The sequence below is a fragment of the Apis laboriosa genome, unplaced genomic scaffold (genome assembly GCF_014066325.1).
Source record: "Apis laboriosa isolate Shangri-la unplaced genomic scaffold, ASM1406632v1 scaffold9_cov152, whole genome shotgun sequence".
In the NCBI taxonomy this organism is placed as follows: domain Eukaryota; kingdom Metazoa; phylum Arthropoda; class Insecta; order Hymenoptera; family Apidae; genus Apis; species Apis laboriosa.
The window spans coordinates 6991762-7012106 of NW_025224966.1; the positions used below are offsets into that span (position 1 = coordinate 6991762).

At 34.2% G+C, this 20345-nt stretch overlaps 1 protein-coding gene and 1 non-coding gene across 5 annotated transcripts in view; both read left to right on the top strand.

The window, feature by feature from the left end:
- The window catches only part of LOC122720081 (mediator of RNA polymerase II transcription subunit 12), a 92159-nt gene that overhangs the window by 16226 nt on the left and 55588 nt on the right, over positions 1–20345 (top strand). For 3 of the 4 annotated variants that reach the window (XM_043946538.1, XM_043946541.1, XM_043946539.1), the window contains one exon: positions 8378–8633. In XM_043946538.1, the coding sequence (XP_043802473.1) occupies positions 8403–8633 (231 nt within the window). In that variant the 5' untranslated portion in view covers positions 8378–8402. Of the gene's footprint in view, positions 1–6181; positions 6196–8377; positions 8634–20345 lie in introns of those variants that run through there. The other variant, XM_043946540.1, reaches the window with a different exon arrangement.
- On the top strand, positions 3811–3882 carry Trnae-cuc. The gene has a single exon. It is a non-coding gene; the product is annotated as a tRNA-Glu (tRNA).

Here is a 20345-nt window from a genome sequence, read left to right on the forward strand (position 1 = left end):
CGCGTCGATCACCTTCCCTGAATGAAGGGTTAAAATCCTACTTGACGCATTCAAATCCTTCACGGTGAGTGTGTACGGTTTAATCGATGCAACTTTTTTTCACCCATTCATATTTTCTTTATTTTTCAAAATAATTGTAATATATTTTTTCAAAAATGTATAAATTACGTGTAATTTCGAACGAATAACAATATCACGATGAATTGAATCCCTTAGATTTTATTCATTTCATTTCATCAGAGGAATTTCAACTTTCTGTCCTTTTACACTTCATTCGTTCTCAAATATCTACTGATCTCAGCTCGAATTATAATGATATCTTGATCATGTCATTGTCTGACATGAAAAATAATAATTAAACTAAAATCTTTAATCATGGGATAGAATCCAATAATAAATCTTATTTGTTTTCTTGCGAAGAGAAAAAAGAAAGAAACTTCGATTAGTCTTTTAAAAAGATTGATATTCATAATTTAATCGATTGAAACTTATTCTTATCTTTTCTATTCTCTTCTCACTCAAACTCAATTAACTCAATAGAAAAGTCGGCAAAAAAAGTTTCGAAATCAACTACATAGAAATTTAATCAGAACCTCGGTCCAAACCAGGAAGCAAGATCAAGATAATCGATTAAATCGACGCCCGAACAATCAACACAAAATTTTCATCGTGCTTATTCAATGCGAATCAGAACGTAATTACGAATAATTCTTTCTCTTCCCATCTCATCCATCCATCATCTCAAAAATAATCCAATTCCGAACTCCGAACCGATCTCTCGCCGAGCAAATAAATAAATAAATAAAACAATCTCAAAACGTTCTACAACAAGAAAGTCCCTCAAACTCAAGATTCCAAATAAATTTCCACCACTCGAAAAAGAAGAACATCTTCCACGAGAGTGCCTCTTCCACAACTTTCCTCTCTCCTCTTTTTTCCATCCCCCGATCAACCTCCACTCGCCCTCACCTCCTCCCCCTCCCCTAACGACGAACAGGCGCTAAATTTTTTTCCCCTCCTCGTCAACGATCCTCCTCTCCGGCAGCTCCGAGAGGAGCACTGCCAACTTTCTTCTTGCGCCTCCGCGTAATTGTTTACGCCCGCGTCAAGCCACTCACCGAGATCGAAAAGAAGAAATTCCATCCGCATTGCGGCGAAACGCGATCGTGCTGACGCGTACATAAATTCGGCCACGACGTATCTTCGGGCCAGGGAACGACGATTTTTCATTTAATTCCCCTACCTACGTGTATGCTACGTATCCCTGCGTGTGATGATAACGATCCGCGAGCGTGGCACGCGTTTTAATTACTTTCGCGAAATTTCCCGTGTACAAGGAATGTACATAAAAAAAATTGGGTAAAAATTGCAAGTTTGCAAGATGTATTATGCGCGCTGGAAATTATTATTCGCGTGGGTTAAAATTTTTCTTTTTTTTTTTTTTTGGGACGATGAATCGCGTGGAAGAGGGTAAAATTGTTTTCGAAGCGTTGGCAATGGATGGAGATCTCGAATGAGAGATAATTGGGATGCGACGAATCCCACGATGAAGCGAGATTGATTGGAAAATTTGAGGAATGAGTTTGGAATTTTAAATGCGAAACTGATTAGTGATTTGATAATAAGTATTCTAGTTTATTTATTGGTGTTATATTACGTCTGAGAAAGAAATATTGTATCGTTCTTAAATGTTGAATGATTATTGTTTGAGTAATTGAATTGTCGTATCGGGCTAATTTACATATTGAACGCGAAGAGACACAAATAAGGATCTTTTGTAAAATAAGCAGTGTGGATGATCTACGTCTCTGTGTTTTAACAACAGGTAGAAGATAATTCGAAGAACGTAGCTATTAGTGAACTTTATGACTATGTTGTCCGGGGTTGTGAATATATGTAACAAGTACATGTTATAGTCGGTTTACATAGTGGAGCAATTTTATTTTCGTAGCTATGCTAGCGTGAAAGTTACAGTAACATTATACTGATAACAACAATTTGTAGTAACCATATCACTATTTATATATAATATTTCACTCATTAATATCTTTTGAAATATTGTTAAATTAAAATTTGCTTAAACGCTATAAACGAATTCGAATTTAATATTATAAGCTAAAGGATTATTTACATATACCAATAATTATAATATAAATTTAAAACAATATTAAATTTTAATAATAATAAAGTTTAATCTTTTGTAACGATATAACGATCAAAATTGTCCTGTAATAAAATTTTCTTTTTTTTTAAAGTACCTTTCAATTTATTATTTTTATTAAAAATTCGAAAAGAATTATTAAGTTTTCAACACTCTCAAAAATTTTCTCATCCATAAATTGTTGAATTGAAAAATAAAACGATTCTTTGATGGAAAATAAATTGTTGATTGGAAGAAGATATTAATTGGTGAGATTTCTTTCACGCGGATTGCAGAGTCGCGATACCTCCCACAGTCGTCAATTCGTGCGTCGAAACGGAAATAACCTCGGAGATAGAGCGGCAGAGACCGCATTTACGCCATAATGTACGATCTCCCCTTCTGTCGTTTCCGTTTTTCGCTCTTGTCGCTCCCTTTTCTTTTCTTTCTTTCGGCCGTCGCGGCATCAAGCCGATTTTATGAGAAAATACGATAATCGTCGCCATATACGGACACCGGAAGCGGCCTCGATGCTTCTTTTTAAACTCCTCAATTTTCTATGAGAACGCCGCTTGGCTTGCCAAAAATGGAGAAATCATGCTTAAAGCAAGAGACGACTTTTTTTTCAACCTGCAAGTAATTGTCATTTTTTTTTATTTGTCTTTATTCAGAACTCTTGCGGATTGTTTTTAACATCTACATAAGGAATTGTAAAGGATAAAAGAATAAAATGTTTAGCAATTTAAATTATTAATTTTTTAATTTTTCATTGTTTGTTATTATATATTTGTTTATTTGTTTTATTCTTCTACAACGTTATCGACATTAGTCATATAATTCAATGAATTTAGTGTATCCTTCTTTGTGTTCATTCAACAGAAATTATTATTATTTTTTAATTAAAAGGAGGTGATATAAGTAGCCAATAAAACTAGTTTTTTCGGTAGAAAAATTCGGAATAAAATTTAGTTATTTTAATTTTATGAATAAATTTGTGTGGAAAGTATCGCAAAAGTTCACAGCAACGAAAATTTTTATTCTCATTCGAGGAGCATAAAAATTGATTCGGCATCGAATGCGTATGTTTTGCGTTCAGTCTGATTGCACAAATTTACCCGTTATACCGTTAGAGTTGTCGTGAGTACCGTAGAAATACTGAAAAGAGACGACCAGGCGAAAGAAACCGAAAGAAACTTGACAAACGTGTAGATGGTGGTCGTCTATAAATACGTTTGTGTACATTGTCATTCAGAACAACGAAGTCTTGTTATGCCAGCATGCATAACACGTAGAGTATAGTTTTGGAAGGAGAATAACGTGGCGTAGAAAAGCCTACACTTTTCGATACTAGACGAATAAATTGAAAATTTTTGTGGAATATAAATTATCAATCAAAAAGAAAAAAGAAAATAATTCGATATTAAAATAAATTTAATATTCGAAACTTTAATAATTAATTGTTTTTTAAAGATGTTTGAAAATATTACATATAATAATTTATTATTTTTATTATTGAAAAGATATTTTCCGATTTTTAATTTTAATTTTATTAATTTCATAGAATAATTATCTTAAATTTCATTTAAAAATTGTAAATTATATAATAATTTTTTAAAAATATTTATTTTATTCTATGACTTTAAGAAATACGAAGGAAGTAACTACATATCTCCGGTATGGTCTAGTGGCTAGGATACCTGGCTCTCACCCAGGAGGCTCGGGTTCGATTCCCGGTACCGGAAATTATTTTTTATTTCACTTTTTTTTACATCAAACATATATCAATATTTACAAGATAATACATCACACTGGCATGCATCCAGATCTAATTTTCAGGATAAATTGGAACGTCAATATTTGTATGAGATTTTTGTTCATTTGTCAAAAATAAAGTATTCATATGTATTTATACTATATATCCATAAGGAACTATATGATTGAAAATTATTTAAATTTATAAAATATATTACATAGTAGATAAAAAAGATATATATTTCGCACATATTCGCAAGAGTTGAACATGTGTAACACGATATTTCGCATTGATAGCACAATCTAAAATTAAATCTGAGAATCATAATGAGAATTCGTGTGAGAATAAAAATTGACTATAATTTTTAATATATCCCTGCTGTTTTTCATGATTAAAGAAATCTGACAATTAGCTAAAAAATGTTATTAAATTCCATTTATAAATCGAATCTGAAGAATTGTTTGAAAAAAATTCGATAAATTTTTATAATTTTTTTATAAATCATCCCTCGAATATTATATTTCTTTCTCTAATATTCTATTTCTTTAAATTATCCCACATTATTTTATGAAAAAAAGATACAATTCCAATAATATCAATAACAAATTGCAAAACTTTTTCAGTTTACTCATCAGTCAGTATTTCAGAATTATTCGCATCACAACTTACACCTTCAATCTATCCTCCACCTCCAACGCAAATTATTCATCCATTCGTTACACCTCCAATTCGATTCTCCATCACCGAGCGAATTACAAGCACAAGCGACGAAGGAAAAAGTCCACGAGCCAGTATACTACGCGTAATATCGTTCGATTGACCTGAATCCATTTCCAATTTCCCACCATTTGACATTTCTTCTCTCGACCAACATACGTAGCGCATAGAAATATTCTTCCTCTCTAAAAATTTACTCGCACGTATAAACATAACGCGTATCGAGTTTCCTACGTTAGCTCGCGTCTGCTTTTGACAAGCGAAAAATATCGTGGTCGCATTGTTACCGAACCCTGAAAGCGACCACGAAGACAGCGAAAGCCAGGTTACCACTCGAGCACGTAGTCCCTCCAACCACTTTTCTTGGCCCCTCGAAATTAACGCCGACCACTCAGCCGTACCATTTAGCTTGTCGGGTTATGCCGGTCCAGCCGCTCTCTTTCTGCCTCCTCCACGTACCGATACGTATCATCTTTTCTCAGCATTTTACTTTTCTACCTCCTCTTTCATTTCTCTTTTCTTTGCAGAAGAAATCACGACCATCGTTTTTCTTTTCGTCCATGAATTTTGCCAAAGGGATTTCAGTTAAAATTTACTTAGGATTCGCTTTTACTTAGGATTCGCCTGTATACGTGATTTTTTTTTTCTTTTTTCTTCCTCTGGAAACGTGGATAGAATATCTTTTGCCTTCCTGTTTATGGGTATTGTGAAAGGGATTGGATTTTTTATTTATTTATTTTTGAATATTTTTGAACATAACCAGAATTGTGGTTGGATAAGATGGAATTCTTTTTGAAAATGGTTATCGTTGTGATTTTACAAATGAAGTGCTCGATTAACTTGAATTAACTTTGTGATCAGTTTCTCTGATAATGGATTTTCTTTTGACACCTTGACGTGTTTAATCATATAGATAAATTTTACTCGTAGGATATTATTATTTATTTCAGTTCGATATATTATAACTTGAATACATTTGTAACATTTTATTTTCATTAGTATAATGAAATTTAGCACTTGATATTATTATCATAAAAAAATTTTGTTCGACTTAATCATACGCCATGCAAGTCTTAGGTGTCGGAAATATATAACCAACGCGTTGAAGTTTATTTCCGAATCTCCAGGAAAAAGAGATCGTGTGCATGGAAGAAGCCTATTTTTGATGAGCATCGAAATATTTCTGTGCTTTTTTTTTTGGATTTAAAAAGAGGAAACGTCAGAAAATTGGCCAACTTTTCGAGTAAATAAAAATAAATTTTCTCCGTTGTTCTAAAAATTTTCATCATTTCAAATCGACATCGGCAGTTAAAAATAGACACTCTGTGCATCACGTGTTCCAACCAACAACGTAATTTTAACGGTACTATGACTACAATCGATTTTTAATCGATTTCACGCTCACGCTTGCACGCAATCTGAATCTCCATAAACCCACGATTTTGCAATCTCACAAAATTTTTTTCCACTCGAATGTGTATGTACGTACATATGTATGCAATCGAATTTAACGATCTCCAATTTCAAGGTTTGCCAAACTGGAATTATTAACAAGCAGAAAGAAACGAACGAGCACTCGATTAAGGTAATAATAAATCGTACCTCGTTTCATTAATGCGCTCGGGGGAAAGTGTAAGTGTTTACATCCTGCATCCTGTTTCTTCAAACGACGATTCCATTGACTCCGGTTTCTCTACGCAATTCAAATTAATATATAACATAACGGTGACAGAAGGAACGTAAGGTAATATTGCTCGTTCATGGGTAAAAATAGGACGCGATAGAGAGTGTGAACAAATTACCAGAGTCGATACCAGTGTGTTTACCGTTACCACACCATCCCGTGTGAATCTTGCTAAGCAAAAGTGGGATCCCGCTTTTTCTTCGCTATTTGACCAGAATTTTTATACGTCTGGAGATTTATACGTAGGATGGAATAACAATTGTTGGGTTAAATGTGAAAACATCATCGTTGATTTGTCCCATTTAATAAGTAGATATATTTTCTGAGGGAATGACGATGAAGGGAATTTTATAAGAAGTTCGATTATTTGAAAGATAATTTTTTTGTACTTTAGTTTTCTTTTCTTTTTTTTTTTTAAACTGTTTTAATTCATCCGATTAAAGTAAATCCTTCATACTTTTCAAACTTCAAGGTTTTGAAATTTTATCAACTGAGAATTTATTCTATGGAAGTAATTCAAGGAAAATTCTATAAACTTGGTATTTTGATATTCGATCCCATTTTTTAATCGATGATTTCACTCGCGCTAGAAAAAAAGAAAAAAGAATAGAAAAAAAGAAAAAAGAACGTCTTCGATGAATTATTCTTACTTACGATCAATCAGAACCTCACTCTCGCTACACAGTTTTCCTTGAAGATTCTCGATCGAGGCCACATTCCGTCAGACAGAACATTGGGGTGCAACGAGAATGGCGATGAATATCGATTCGACGTTCATTGATTCGTTGAACACGATTTCTTGGTATTGTTACAATCGCTTGATACGCGATGCGTTACGCTACTGTTCGCCGCGCTATCACATTCCACTTGTAATATACTCGGTGCGTATGATGAAAGGTATTGAATTGAATTCGTAATAAATAATAACTTTGTCATTGCTATTATTACTGTACTTTCTTGACACAATTAATACTCGCAACTAATTTTCTTTCTTTCAATAAGATATGGAATTTAATAATTTCCAATATTAAAAATATATTAATATATTATACCGTGAATCTTCGTATTTGGCGAATTAAATATTGATTTTTAATCTTGGAATAATATCTACGTAGAATAATTTTGTCGTTGCTATTATTAGTGTACTTTCTTAACATTTAATTAATATATTGCAATTGATTTTTTTCTTTCAGTAAAATATAAAATTTAATAATTTCCAATATTAAAAATATATTAATATATTATATCGTGAATCTTCGTATTTGGCGAATTAAATATTGATTTTTAATCTTGGAATAATATCTACGTAGAATAATTTTGTCGTTGCTATTATTACTATAATTTCTTAACACTTAATTAATATATTGCAATTGATTTTTTTCTTTCAGTAAAATATAGAATTTAATAATTTCCAATATTAAAAATATATTAGTGGTATATTATATCGTATATCTTCGCATTTGGCGAGTTAAATATTGATTTTTAATCTTGGAATAATATTTACGCAGAATTATTTCCCTTTCGCACATTTTTCCGCAATTTATTTAATTTGTCCAAGAGAATTGCCTATAAAGGATCATGTTGTCTCCTTTATTATTTCCGCAAAATTTGTTCCACGATTATGTATGCAAGTAGACTTCCGTATGACCATAGTTTTATGAGTCTCTCATTCTCTACCCTGCAATTTACCTATATTCTACCGGGAGATGTAAAAAATATTTTCTCCACTTAAAACAAAACGTTACTACGAAAATGGGAATTCCTTGGGATTCGGAAGATTATCTTCTACATTTCGCAAATTCGATCATATTAATTATAAACCAGAGTTAAGAAATATTTTAATTATATTTCACAAGAGATTAATGTAGATTAATTTTAGATCTGAATTAAATTTGAAAACTCCTTGAGTGAATTATAATTTAAAATTTAAAATTGGACGATAAATCTTAAATTTTCTCAAAATTTTTGAAAGAACGAATTTGAAGGAACGTCATCAATATTAATTAATTAAAAAATTGAGATAATTGTAAGAGATATTTGACATATATTCGACCAATGAAATTTCAATTTCTCCTTCGCGCAGATGACACAGACGTAGCTGACCGAGGATGGCTTCCATCATGGGGTTACAGCAGCCAGCTGCATCCCAGGACACCGTGGATTATACTGGATATTTGCAATCGACGCAGTGCCATCAGATCCATGGAAGTCAGTCAAACGGACAGATCCAGTCCGCGCAGAAATCATCGTCCAATGATCATAATACCAGTTTCACCAGCACTAAAGGATTGCTCAATGGACCTGGTCAAAACAACTGTTTCCTCAACAGCGCCGTTCAGGTAAGATAAATCTTTTTTTACGATAATACGGACACGATTGGCCTTAAAAACTTTACAGCCTCTGAATATATATATATATCTCTTTATCTTTAGATTTTTTTAAACTTCTCTCACTAAACAAGTTTTATATTAATTCCCCTTTCGATTTGATCATATGAGATAAGATGAAAAAAAGACGTGCCAATTAAACGACGATAAAAATACATTTTAATTTATGAAATAATTCTTTCGCAAATTCTTTTATATTTATATTATTATTCTTAACTGTTTATAATTTTTATCACATTTTATCCCAAGATTCAATTCACCATTTATAATTCAACAAAATTACCGTCATCGAAAAATAACTCTATTCAAATAACAAGCCTCGAACATTGCAAACGACGACAAAACATCGACATCCTGTTTCGCAAATCGCCTATATCGTATGCACCTACCTATAATCATCGATCACTCCCGACGAACGAAAATCGAAGTTTTTCCTCTTATATCCTCTCTCAGTTCAAATTTCGCGCCGTTTCCTCGAGCCGCTCGAAAGAAGGTATCACGGTTCATTAATGGAAATAATTTCGCGGCTTGGAAAGGAGCCTTCCCACGTCCCGTTACAATTCGTTGTGTCGATCTGTTTTTTCCCAGCTTTTGTGCACGCCGCAATACGTTATATCCGATACGTAGCGGTAATTGTAACATCCGCAGGAAGCAATTACACACGGCTCGGTCTCGATTAGAACAATCGATCGGATTTCGAATCCGTTGTCCGGGGGAACAAAGGAGGCTCGATTCGAGCTTTCGGCTTCTCGTTTCAACAAGGATTGCGTAACGTAAATCGTGGTCGAGTCGATCCTCGAAAATTCTCGGGCTCCTCGATTAATTCGAGTAATTCGAGTTTCGAGCAAACAGAAAATTTGATTCGATTTTGATTTTCCTGCGATCGAAATGTAGTGTTCTTATTCTTCGTAACGCACGATTTGTAATTTGTGACAGGTGAGCTGAAATGTGACACGCTGGATCGATTCACATTGATTCGCGTAATTGATTGAAGAAACGAAAAGAAAGTTTTTCGTAATACGTACGTAATTCTGTTTTATTTGTAGACGTACGTGCTATACGTTTAATTTAAGAAATATGATAAATTGTAAGCTGATTTATCATAATTCTTTCATAAGTATGTACGTTTGAAAAGGTTAAGAATTGAAAAAAATTCTGCCTGAAGCGAAATTGTAAATGATATTTATTTGTAATTCATACGAGCTGTCTTTTGAAAGTGAAAGGATTCAATAAATTTCAAGATCAACTTCGACTTGTTATTGTATTCTCTTCTTTTTTTTTTTTTTTATTGAATGTATAAGTTATTTTTTAAAAAAATGCTTTAAATTCGTATTAATTTAACTAGGGTAAAGGAATTTTTCGCTTATTTTTCATTTTTTCTTTTTTTTTTTTGCAATATGGTTTCTGCATTTCTGCATATTCCTCGTCGAAACGCGCCTTCTTGTATGCAACCGGATAGCTGAACATGCATTTCAACGCGTTTACAAAACGTTTTCTTTCACGTGTTCACGGTAATTTCATCGTGTAATTTAATGTAGATAAATATAAATATTTATACGAAAAAGAAGTAATGCATAAATAAAAAAAAAAAAGGATCTAACTCAATCTATGAATCTATCAATCTATCTATCTTTTAATTTCCAAAATTGCAAAGTATTACTCTCGTAGAGAATTTTATTTATATCTTTTGACAACGAACCAAGAATCAAGCTATTTGTTAATTACAAAAGATTATTCTTACCGTTCAATAAAATCAATGCAAATTCGAAAATAACGCGTTACTCAAACCGATATATTAACATAATTTTAAGCAAATCTCACGAGAGACGAATATAAACGAAGCACGAATAATCCACACCGATACACGAGTCACATTTTCAACTCTCTAAATCACATTGAAACGCGAATTCGTAAGTTTTAAAGAAACAGATTTACAGCAAGACACTTACGAGCCCACCACCGTCCACAGTTTATGGCCACTGGTGGCTACCAAATCTTTAAGACCTGTTATCTCCTGAAAACTTTCGAGGTGGACGTAAATATTCATGCTTGGTAAGTGACAGGACATGTGGAGAATATTTTTAACCCCTCTCATCCTTCGCCCCTCTCTCATTTTGTTCCTCTCTTTCCCCATTTCCCACTCGTATCGTTTCTTCCCCTTCCTTCTTCCTCTTTCTCGATCTTTCTCGTGATCTAACAACGTGATCTAACATCGAGCCTGAAAAATACAATAACGTTTTCCTTCGTTCCATCTTTAGTAACAAAAGAAATATCATACTCTTGTTGTTCGTTCCTTGTTGATCGTTAACAACTCTGGTTGAGATTCTAGAAGGATCTTGGACCGATTGTTATCCGATGTCGACGAGAATTCTGGTCTGGAAACACTCGAGATTAATTGTCGATATGGATATAATTTTTCTTTTCTTTTTTTTTTTTTTTTTTTTTCCAGAAGTAGAAAGTGTTTATAGATTCGACAAGGTTTCTGCTGTTCACGTGCTCGAGAATTATAGCGATTGAATTATGAGAGGAGAATGCCGTTCGCGACTGGTTAACTTTCAGGGCTTTACTCGAGTTCAACTCTCTTGTGACAATGGCTATTGTCTCGCTGCTAGAAATATTTCTATCTTAATTTATCGATGATCAATAAAATGTAATTAATTAAATTGCGCGAGGATCGAAGAATTTATATTAATCATTAGAATGAGGGAGAATATTTTTTCGTTTTAATCCTTAAAACATCCTTCAAATCCTTCTTTCAAGCAATCAATATATATACTTCGTTTTGCTCGCGTTATATTGAAAAATGAATATAGAAAATACCAAGTTTTTGAGGAATAAAAATCATCTTCAATGTTACACTCGTGTCAATTAAATCAATTTACTGCACCTGAAATTAAACGCCCACACGTGAACAAAAAAACAATTTCGAAAAGTAATCTCAGAAACAATACGTTTATCGAACAGTCCATCAACGAGATCATCATCGTCGTCGAGAAATAGGAAACATCAACATAGAATACAATTGTTTCTCATCGTAGCGATGCCACTTTAATCCCTCTGCGTGTGTGTGTATGTGAATGTGTGCGTGTGTATGTGAATGTGTGCGTGCGTGTGTGCATGCGTGACGTTCACTTTTCATTCGTGACACGGGACAAAGGAGTTACTTACCACACCCTGTCCGCGTGCACGTTTTACGCTTAAAACGCTTGTATTCACGTGTCACGTAAAAGCCAAGAGTATCGGGTACGCGTGCTTCATGTCGAATGCCGATAGCTAATAGCGCGATCGTTTTATTAGATTAGAAACCTTCGTCGTTCCTTCGTTGTGTATTCGCGCGTGTGTTTACCCGCCATTCATCCCCCGCGCCTTGAAAATTAATCTGTCTCATAAGAAACTCGTGAACTCGTTCCACGTTGATCGATGGGTGATTCGAATGTGATACCCCATACCGCTCTGTAAAACGAATGTAAATTAATCGTTTAGTTGTTGGTAATTGTTTATTTGGGAAATTTCCCTGTTTTTTTTTTTTCGTAGCACCTGTTTAAATAGCTTGAAAAGATTCTTCTTTCTTTGGTTGGTTTGGTTAATTCAAGGCCTCGTGACAATATATAGTTATAGTATATTGATCCAGAGCAATAATGATATTTATCTTTTCTGTGTTATAATTGTAGTACAAGTTTGCACGAGTTTGTTGCACGAGTCAGTTTGATTCGATGAATAGTAACATATTTGAGGGAATAATTTAATACGTGATATCAAAATAATTTTAATATATTTTTAATTTTAATATTTATAGTATATTTGTTCCAATTATTGTATAGTATTCGATATTCGCTCATCTCGCTCAATCAGATCATACTTACAGTATGTTTGATTCAATTTCAATTTTAATTTAGTTTCAGTTTTGCTTGAAGCATGGCTGCCTCCACGTTCGATGGATATTCGTGTCATTAAATCGCCATGGGACAATACACTTTTGTTTCATTTCTATAGGCGCAAGCGAATTTCATCAAATTCATTTTGTTTTAAGATCAGATACACTGTAATCAATTTTTCTTTCGTTAACTTCATTAATATCATTTAATTTATTTCTTTGTAATCTTAAATTTTTTTAACGATTTAGGTTTCCAAGAATTTTGAAGAAATTCTAAATTATATATTTATCAATTGTTTAAAAAAACCCTCAAACTTACGAGCTTTCAGAAATTAACAGACATAATATATAAATTTAACAGTTTCTCGGAAGATTTTTCTGTTAATTGTTTCAAGTATCGTTCAATCCGTTCCACGGCACTACGCAATTTTTCAATTCCATTCCAATTTTACAGCGACGACTTCTCCGGTTCCTCCTTGTATTATTAATGCTTTCCAATTTCGCCCGCCAGTGAACGATGAAATTAAACAATCGCGGCCTGTATCTGTTAGGGCAGCGGCCGATAAATGGTAATTTTTATCGGTGCGATTTAATCGGCCCATAAATTAGCAACGTGGATTAATGAAACCCAGGAGTGTATCGTTCGAGGGTTTCGTTCGTCGAAAATGTTTCATTAGCAATACCGAACTAACGAACGAATTAATGATATAAAACTTGTTTTCGGCTCCGCTGTAATGGCACCTTGGGGCTGGCTAACGGTCCATCGACCAGTTTCGTCGCCGATGCTGATAAATGTTTGAACGTTCCTCGTTATCGTCAAGCAAACCCATATCGCGTATAAATTATGTTTTAGGCAACATCTCGTTCGTGTATATTTTTATTTTTGTTTCCAATTTTTTTTTTTTTTTCTATAAAATATATTTTATTGGAGATTAGATTAACGTAAGACGAGTAAGAAATTTGAACGAAATAAATTGATAAATAATGAAATTTAATATAAAAAAGAAGAAGGAATATCGTGTGGCATTTTTAATTTGTAACTTGATTTTTGTATTTCAATAAAAAGATATTTAATCAGAAGAAAAGATCCTTTTGAGTATATTTTATTTAGTATTTTAATTTCTTAAATTTTACGATTTCTTAATAAACTTAAAATAAATCAATGTGACTCGAAGATGACAACGACCCAGTTTTTGGATAATTGGAAACGATTGGGAAAGGATAGTTAATTGTTTTTTTTAACCCTTCTTCTCTCATTCCTATTCTATTGGATTTTTCATTAATTGGAGACATTTTTCATCGTCGCTGAGGAACCATGTCTATACAATTTTAACAAAGAGTTTAAAGCGAGTCGAACGAGTGGAAATTAAAAGTCTGAAAATAATTAAAACCTTTCTCATCGTTTCACGATGATAAGAAAAAAAAAAGAAAAAGAAAAAGAAAAATTGTATTCGAAGTTTAAGACTATTTAAGACATTTACTGATTCATGATAAATTTTAAAAGTATAATTGATAATGAAGCTACACCCCTTTATAGATAATAAAAGATTGACTATATGAATGTATCTACATATGTTTCTTTGCACTGTAACGATTAACGTCTGGTTTCCATTAGCACGAAAGTTAATGACCCTTCGAAACAGAACCATTTTGATCAATCATATGTCTATTTCAGTAACTAAAATTCATGAAGTAATTAATTCAAACAATGAATGCATATTTTCCTTGATAAACAAATCAATTTTGAAGAGACAATTGAGCAAATTAAAATATATCTTTAATAATTTGAATTAATATGACAATAATATAAAATTGGATTATTCGAAAATAATGATTTTTTAAATTAGTATCTCCAATATATTATTCTTTCAGAAATAAGCATACTCACCACGTAATTTAAAACTCGATTAAATTAAGCAAACTTTAAAAAGCTATAACTCCAAAGATAACAATTTTCAATTGATCAATGAACGATCATTAGAAGCTTCTCCTTTTAATTTTTAATCGTTCACTATCTCTATCTTTGTCGTTTATCCGGATCTCTCGTTTGCACTTTATTGACCCCAAACTCCAGACAAGTGACAGATTCAGAAAAAAATGTAAGTCACTGAATCGTGAGCTTATTGTTCTCGGCAATCTGTTTGAGATCTTGAAATTAAAAAGTGACTTCAATGGAATAGTTTTCTCTACTTTCTGAATTGCTTTTGATGATTCGTAAATTATAGTTTATTGTGATATAAAGTATATAATTTAAGATGATATCATATATATTTATATTTAATCATTTCTTTAGCTAGATAAAAATCTGCAATTTAATGATTTGTATCATTTTAAGCTTTTTCGTGATAATATTAATTGAAAACCAATATACAAATTTGAAATAAGAAATCATTCGTCGTTAACGTGAATAAATGAGTCATATCGAACAATGTTCGATTAATTTCTTCTTTTCGCTTCAAATAAATCCATTTTTTTTTTTTCCCATTATTCGCATTGTACTCTGACCATACAATTTTATCATCTACACTTCGTGTACTATCACTACGTTCCTCTATACGTTCCTCTATATATCTTCACTTTTTACAAACAGAATTGTGTGAATTGTACTCGAACAAAGAGGAAAGAAACAAACACGTTTCGACGAACGGAAATAAGGAAGAGTATACGGTATTGCTTTATCGCCAGTTAAAGCGTTATCTGGCGGCTTGTAACCGGTTAATGGAGCTAGGTTTTGTATTATCTGGCGATACAACATCGCGATGCTCGCGTATTTCCCGCGACGAGATAACGTTTCGTCGACGAGGCTGGGAGAGCAAAAGAGCTTTGGAAGATTTCCAACGACGGAGATTAGGTAACGCGTTATTTTACCTTAATCTCGTGTGCTTAACGCCATTTTTAAAGACACTCGAGAACTGAAAAGAGTCGGTCGAGATATTATTCTTTCCCTTAGCCCGATGAGAACCGATTACAATTCGTCGTTGTGTAATTTTCCGTGAAAGGATCATCGAAGGATTAATATCGAGGATATTTTGGAATTAATTTAAATAAATGAGAGAAATCTATTTTTATAAAAATTGGAAAAACGAAAATAATATTACTTTAGCAATTATACATACCTTATTATACAAAAATATAACCGAGACAAAATAAACGATACGAAATTCACACTCTAACTGTTTCCTCAATTGTCAAGTCAATTTTTATTTTCACGTTCATTTGCCCACTCCATTCGGTTAAAAATTAAACACAAGCTTGTCGACACCGCATCCCACCTAAAACAAATAAACCGATTATTTCTTCCCTTTTCACACATTATCGTTCTTACCATGCGAACATCTAAAAAAGAAAAAAGAGACAGAAAGATAGAGAAGACTGGTTTGAAGAATCGAGTTGACATTGGAGAATTGGACGCTTCCATCATCCACAACTCGATCCTCAAGGTTCAAGGTTTCTCCCTCGGGTCGTCTCTCGATTCGAAGGATTCCCTTTCGTTCTCATCGTCGCCGCACCAGCGATTTTCCTATCGATACCCCCACCACCTCTCTTGGAAATCTGGTATATAATGAGCTGAGGAGGGGGTGTGGAGGGGGGGGGTGTCGAGTTTGTGGCACGGTCTACTCGTAATTAGCGCCGGCAGATGAATCAGTTTCCTATTATAATTAGCCGCTCGCCGGAAAGGACGAAGTGGGTACACCCTTTTACACCTGTTCACAGTCCCGTCTTCTGGGTGTTATTGACACTGTCGCTCCCATCGCATGCCGCACAATGCACCTTCCCTCCCTGTGTCGACACCTCGAGGGCTCGAGTTGAATTAAACACGTTTCTCAGCTGTGTTTTGTTCAATCACGATTTCGGTTTTTTTCTTTTCTAGTTGTTTTTACATTGTTAGTTTTTACATTGTTACGAAGATAATACACACTGTGCATATGATTCATGCACCAAGATCTTGGAATAATTATAATTGTTTTTAATAGAATTTTATATTTGGTAAAAATTGTTAATAACTTACCAGTTTATAATTTTACGTTTGTGTGAAATTATTATTGGTTAATGATACTGTTCTAACAGCTTTAATCAGGTGCAAATTTTTAGTGGAGACTTGTTAAGTGAAGGAATTATTTTTGAATAGGTGTAAAGTAATCGATAATATTGAATTGTCAGAAAGATTGCTGGAATAAGATACTCTTTGATATAGTTTTTTTTGAATTCAAAAAAAAAAATCTCTTATTTATAATTACCTATTATATCAATTTCAATACTGTAGAATGTTTCATTCTCATTTCATTAAGATACGTTCCTCTATTTCCTTGCAATTTAATTTTGGATTAAAATATTGCACGATTGTGCGCCTTTGTTTTAATAGAATTTGAATGCAAAGTTAGTCGAAGTTTCGGATTAAAATGGCGGGCGCAGGCGGAACAGGAAAGAATCGTTTTGCTTGAGTAAACGAGCATGCTCTCGTTTAAATGAAGCTCTTGTGTCTCGTTAGTGAAGCAATCGTTTGTATCGCACGGTGTGTATTCACAATGCATTTTTCTTCCGTCTGTCACGAATGCCTCGTCGGCTGTTTTGTATATATAGCTTCGCGTTTTTAAGGTGAAGGAATTGACGCGATCATCGAGAATCGTCTTCCTGGATTTCCTTTGTTGTTCTCGTTTTGTGTACAATGAAATAAAAATGATCGAAGAAAATTGTTGTAGCGAGAGATATCCAATTGTGACAAATATTTCTATCTATTTTTACGATAGAAATAGTATCAACGTAAAATTTCGATATTAATTCGCGATTGAAAACGGAGATCTCGATGATCTATTTTCATTTTGTAACCAATCCAACACGTGATTTCAATAATTCGATTGATCCTACGCTTTCCGCTCGAATCACAATTTCGAGGACACCGTCGATTTTACGATGAATTTATTCGAACATCGATGTCAATTTTGTAACTTTTGTTACAATCGATTCGAGCAAACATCTCTCAAACAATTTTCCAACGCGCTCACGTGCTCGTTGTTTCAAAAAAACAAAAGCTGGTATCCATCTGGTGGCACGTGGTCGATACGCACCTGACCCGATCTTCCTTCGGAATTTCGTGGTACGAACGACGATTGGCGAAACATCGGTATAGCGTATCTTTTCTACGAAACATCTGCTTGGTTAGACGCAGATGCACATTGGACAGCGAGATTCAAGGATGATCTGATTGCATTTTTTAGAATAGTGCCATCTGTGCATTTCCAACACGCCCACTCGTTATTATGTAAACGAGGTCAATTTTCACATTCATTGTGAATTGTGTTCCATGTAAATTATCGTCCATGTCCTTTGTTTTTTTGTATTTATTCTTGATTTAAACTATTACGATATCGTGTTAATTAAAGACTGTAATTTTTGCTTCTTTCTATTTATTCGTTGTGTATAGCAAGGATTTTATTTTATATTTATTGCGTGTATAATTATTGCGTTGAAATTTCTAAATCCTGTTGAATATATTTTATATTATTATATTATAAATATTAATTTATATACAATACTAATAAATATTAAAATAATTGGTAAAATATGCTTCTTTCTTCTAGAAAATATCGCACATATAAACGTTTTTCCTCTTTCTTCAAATAAGGTATACCTCTCACAAGACTTTCCACTCATCCTCCAACTCCATGATTCACGAAAATTCGCTCGAATTATCTAAAAAAAAATCCACTTTTTACCGTTGCGTGCAAACGATCGAGAAAAATCTCAATGCCTGGTGACTTGGAAGTACACGAAGCCGTTTCACAACGACGAATCAGCGAAGTCAGGGTCGGAGAGGGTCCCGTTCGCGTCGCAAATCGCTGGCCCATGAATCCGGGTCTCGTTTCGGTGACAATAGTCGAAGAAGAAGTTACGTTTCTGTCGACCCTTCGCCACCGACCCCGAAGAGAGAAAGAAAACTCGTGCATCGTTAATAGCGGATGGGACCTGCTTGTATACGCGATTCGGCCTCTTAGGGCAGCAGGTGTCTGGGAATTACTTCTCTGACTCATCGCCAGGTGATGTCTACCGCGGCGCGAGTAAGGAACCGGAAGCTCTCGCGCAGAAGGCGGATCACCGTTCCTTTTCCAGACGTGGGGAGTGGGATGAGGTACTCTTTTAGATCTTATTCGATTCTTAGATTCGCTACTTTTTATCTGCAAGATCGAAGAAAGTAGTAGATTGAAAAAGATTCGTTATTTTTTTTTTTTATAATTGAAAGAGGTAGATATTTTTAGAAAAATTGTTTCCACATAAATGTTAGAACTTTTAAGTTTAGAAATTAATCATAATTATTATTATTATTATTTTTTTTTTTTTTTTTTTTGATAAATAAACGTCAGAGTCTTGGAATTAACTTTTGTTTCGTGATAACAAATAACTCTTCGTTAATAATTAAACAAATAATATGCCAAATATCTGTTTAATATACACTACAAAACTTCCATTTATATTGCCATTCACCCGATATCCATAACATTGTAAATTCTCCAGCCAGAATGATATTTTTCACGTTCGATACATGGAACAATAAAAGTTGAGAGGCTCGATTGCGCAACTCGGCTGCCCACTCGAGGTTAAGAACACTGCGAAAGAAAGAAAATAAGGGGAGGAATAAGGTGAGGGCAGAAGAAGCATCGGCCTCGGAAGAAGAGGAGGAGAAGGAGGAGGAGGAGGAGACGGAAGAGTTGAAAGAGGAATATACGCACAAGTGGTGGAAAGGGGGCTAGAACAGTGGTGTTCTCGAAGGCGAGGGAGAAGAAGAAGAAGAAGAAGAAGAAGAAGAAGAAGAAGAATAACCCGTGGCTTCGAGCCACGTGTGGGAAAAGTCCGCGATGCGAGACTGAGAAACGCGTGCGTTCGATCGTGAATTCGCACGTGCGTCGATGTGTGCCCGGCTTCGTACACCCACGCGAGTCGCATGCGTATCGATTCTATATCGTTTTTCTTTTCCGGCGACGCAGCGTCGCCAGTGAACGTGATCCTTCCATCGATTTTTTCCAATCGATTCAACTTGTGCCGCCATTTCTCGTTCGAATCCTCTTTCGATGTATATATTCAACAAAGAGCAAGATTTCGAGAATAAAAGGAATCTTGACTTTTCCGTCATCTAATATACATAGATATACTGTATCTCGTATTTCATTCTCTTCGATCATTATTATTGCAAGAATATTAAAGATATTCGCATTAAAAAAATTTCTCTTTCATTGAATATTTTCCGAATTGATATCCGGATTGTTTAATGGAATACCGATTACGAATATCTCTCGGATATGATTAAAATTCGAATCGAATAATCGAATATGAATCGAATATACCAACAACTTCCTCGAAATTAATCCTTCGACACGGATTCGATTACCGGCCCGACAAATTTCACTTCGTGTATCATCTAATATTCTCACGGATGGGGTCCATTCGCACTCCGTCCAAAGATCCATCCCGTAGAAAATTCCAAGTGTTCACGCTTCGTGTGTCGGTATTATCCTTTCATAGCTGGGGAAGGATATCGTCTTCTCGCCGACTCGGTTCGGTAACGCGATATCCCACCGCCTCTGAGTCCATCCCTATTCCTCTGAATTTTCTAGGTCGCGGATCACGCAACACTTGCCGCGACTTTAATTCGAATACTCTCTTCCTATCTTTTCGCTCCGCCGAGTTTCATTTCCACCTTGTGAAATCTAACGCCCCGCTCGACGCTTCGACGACTCCTCGAACAACGCGAGTGTTGTTCGTGAGTTTTTAGTGGACCAGAACTGTCTCACTGATCT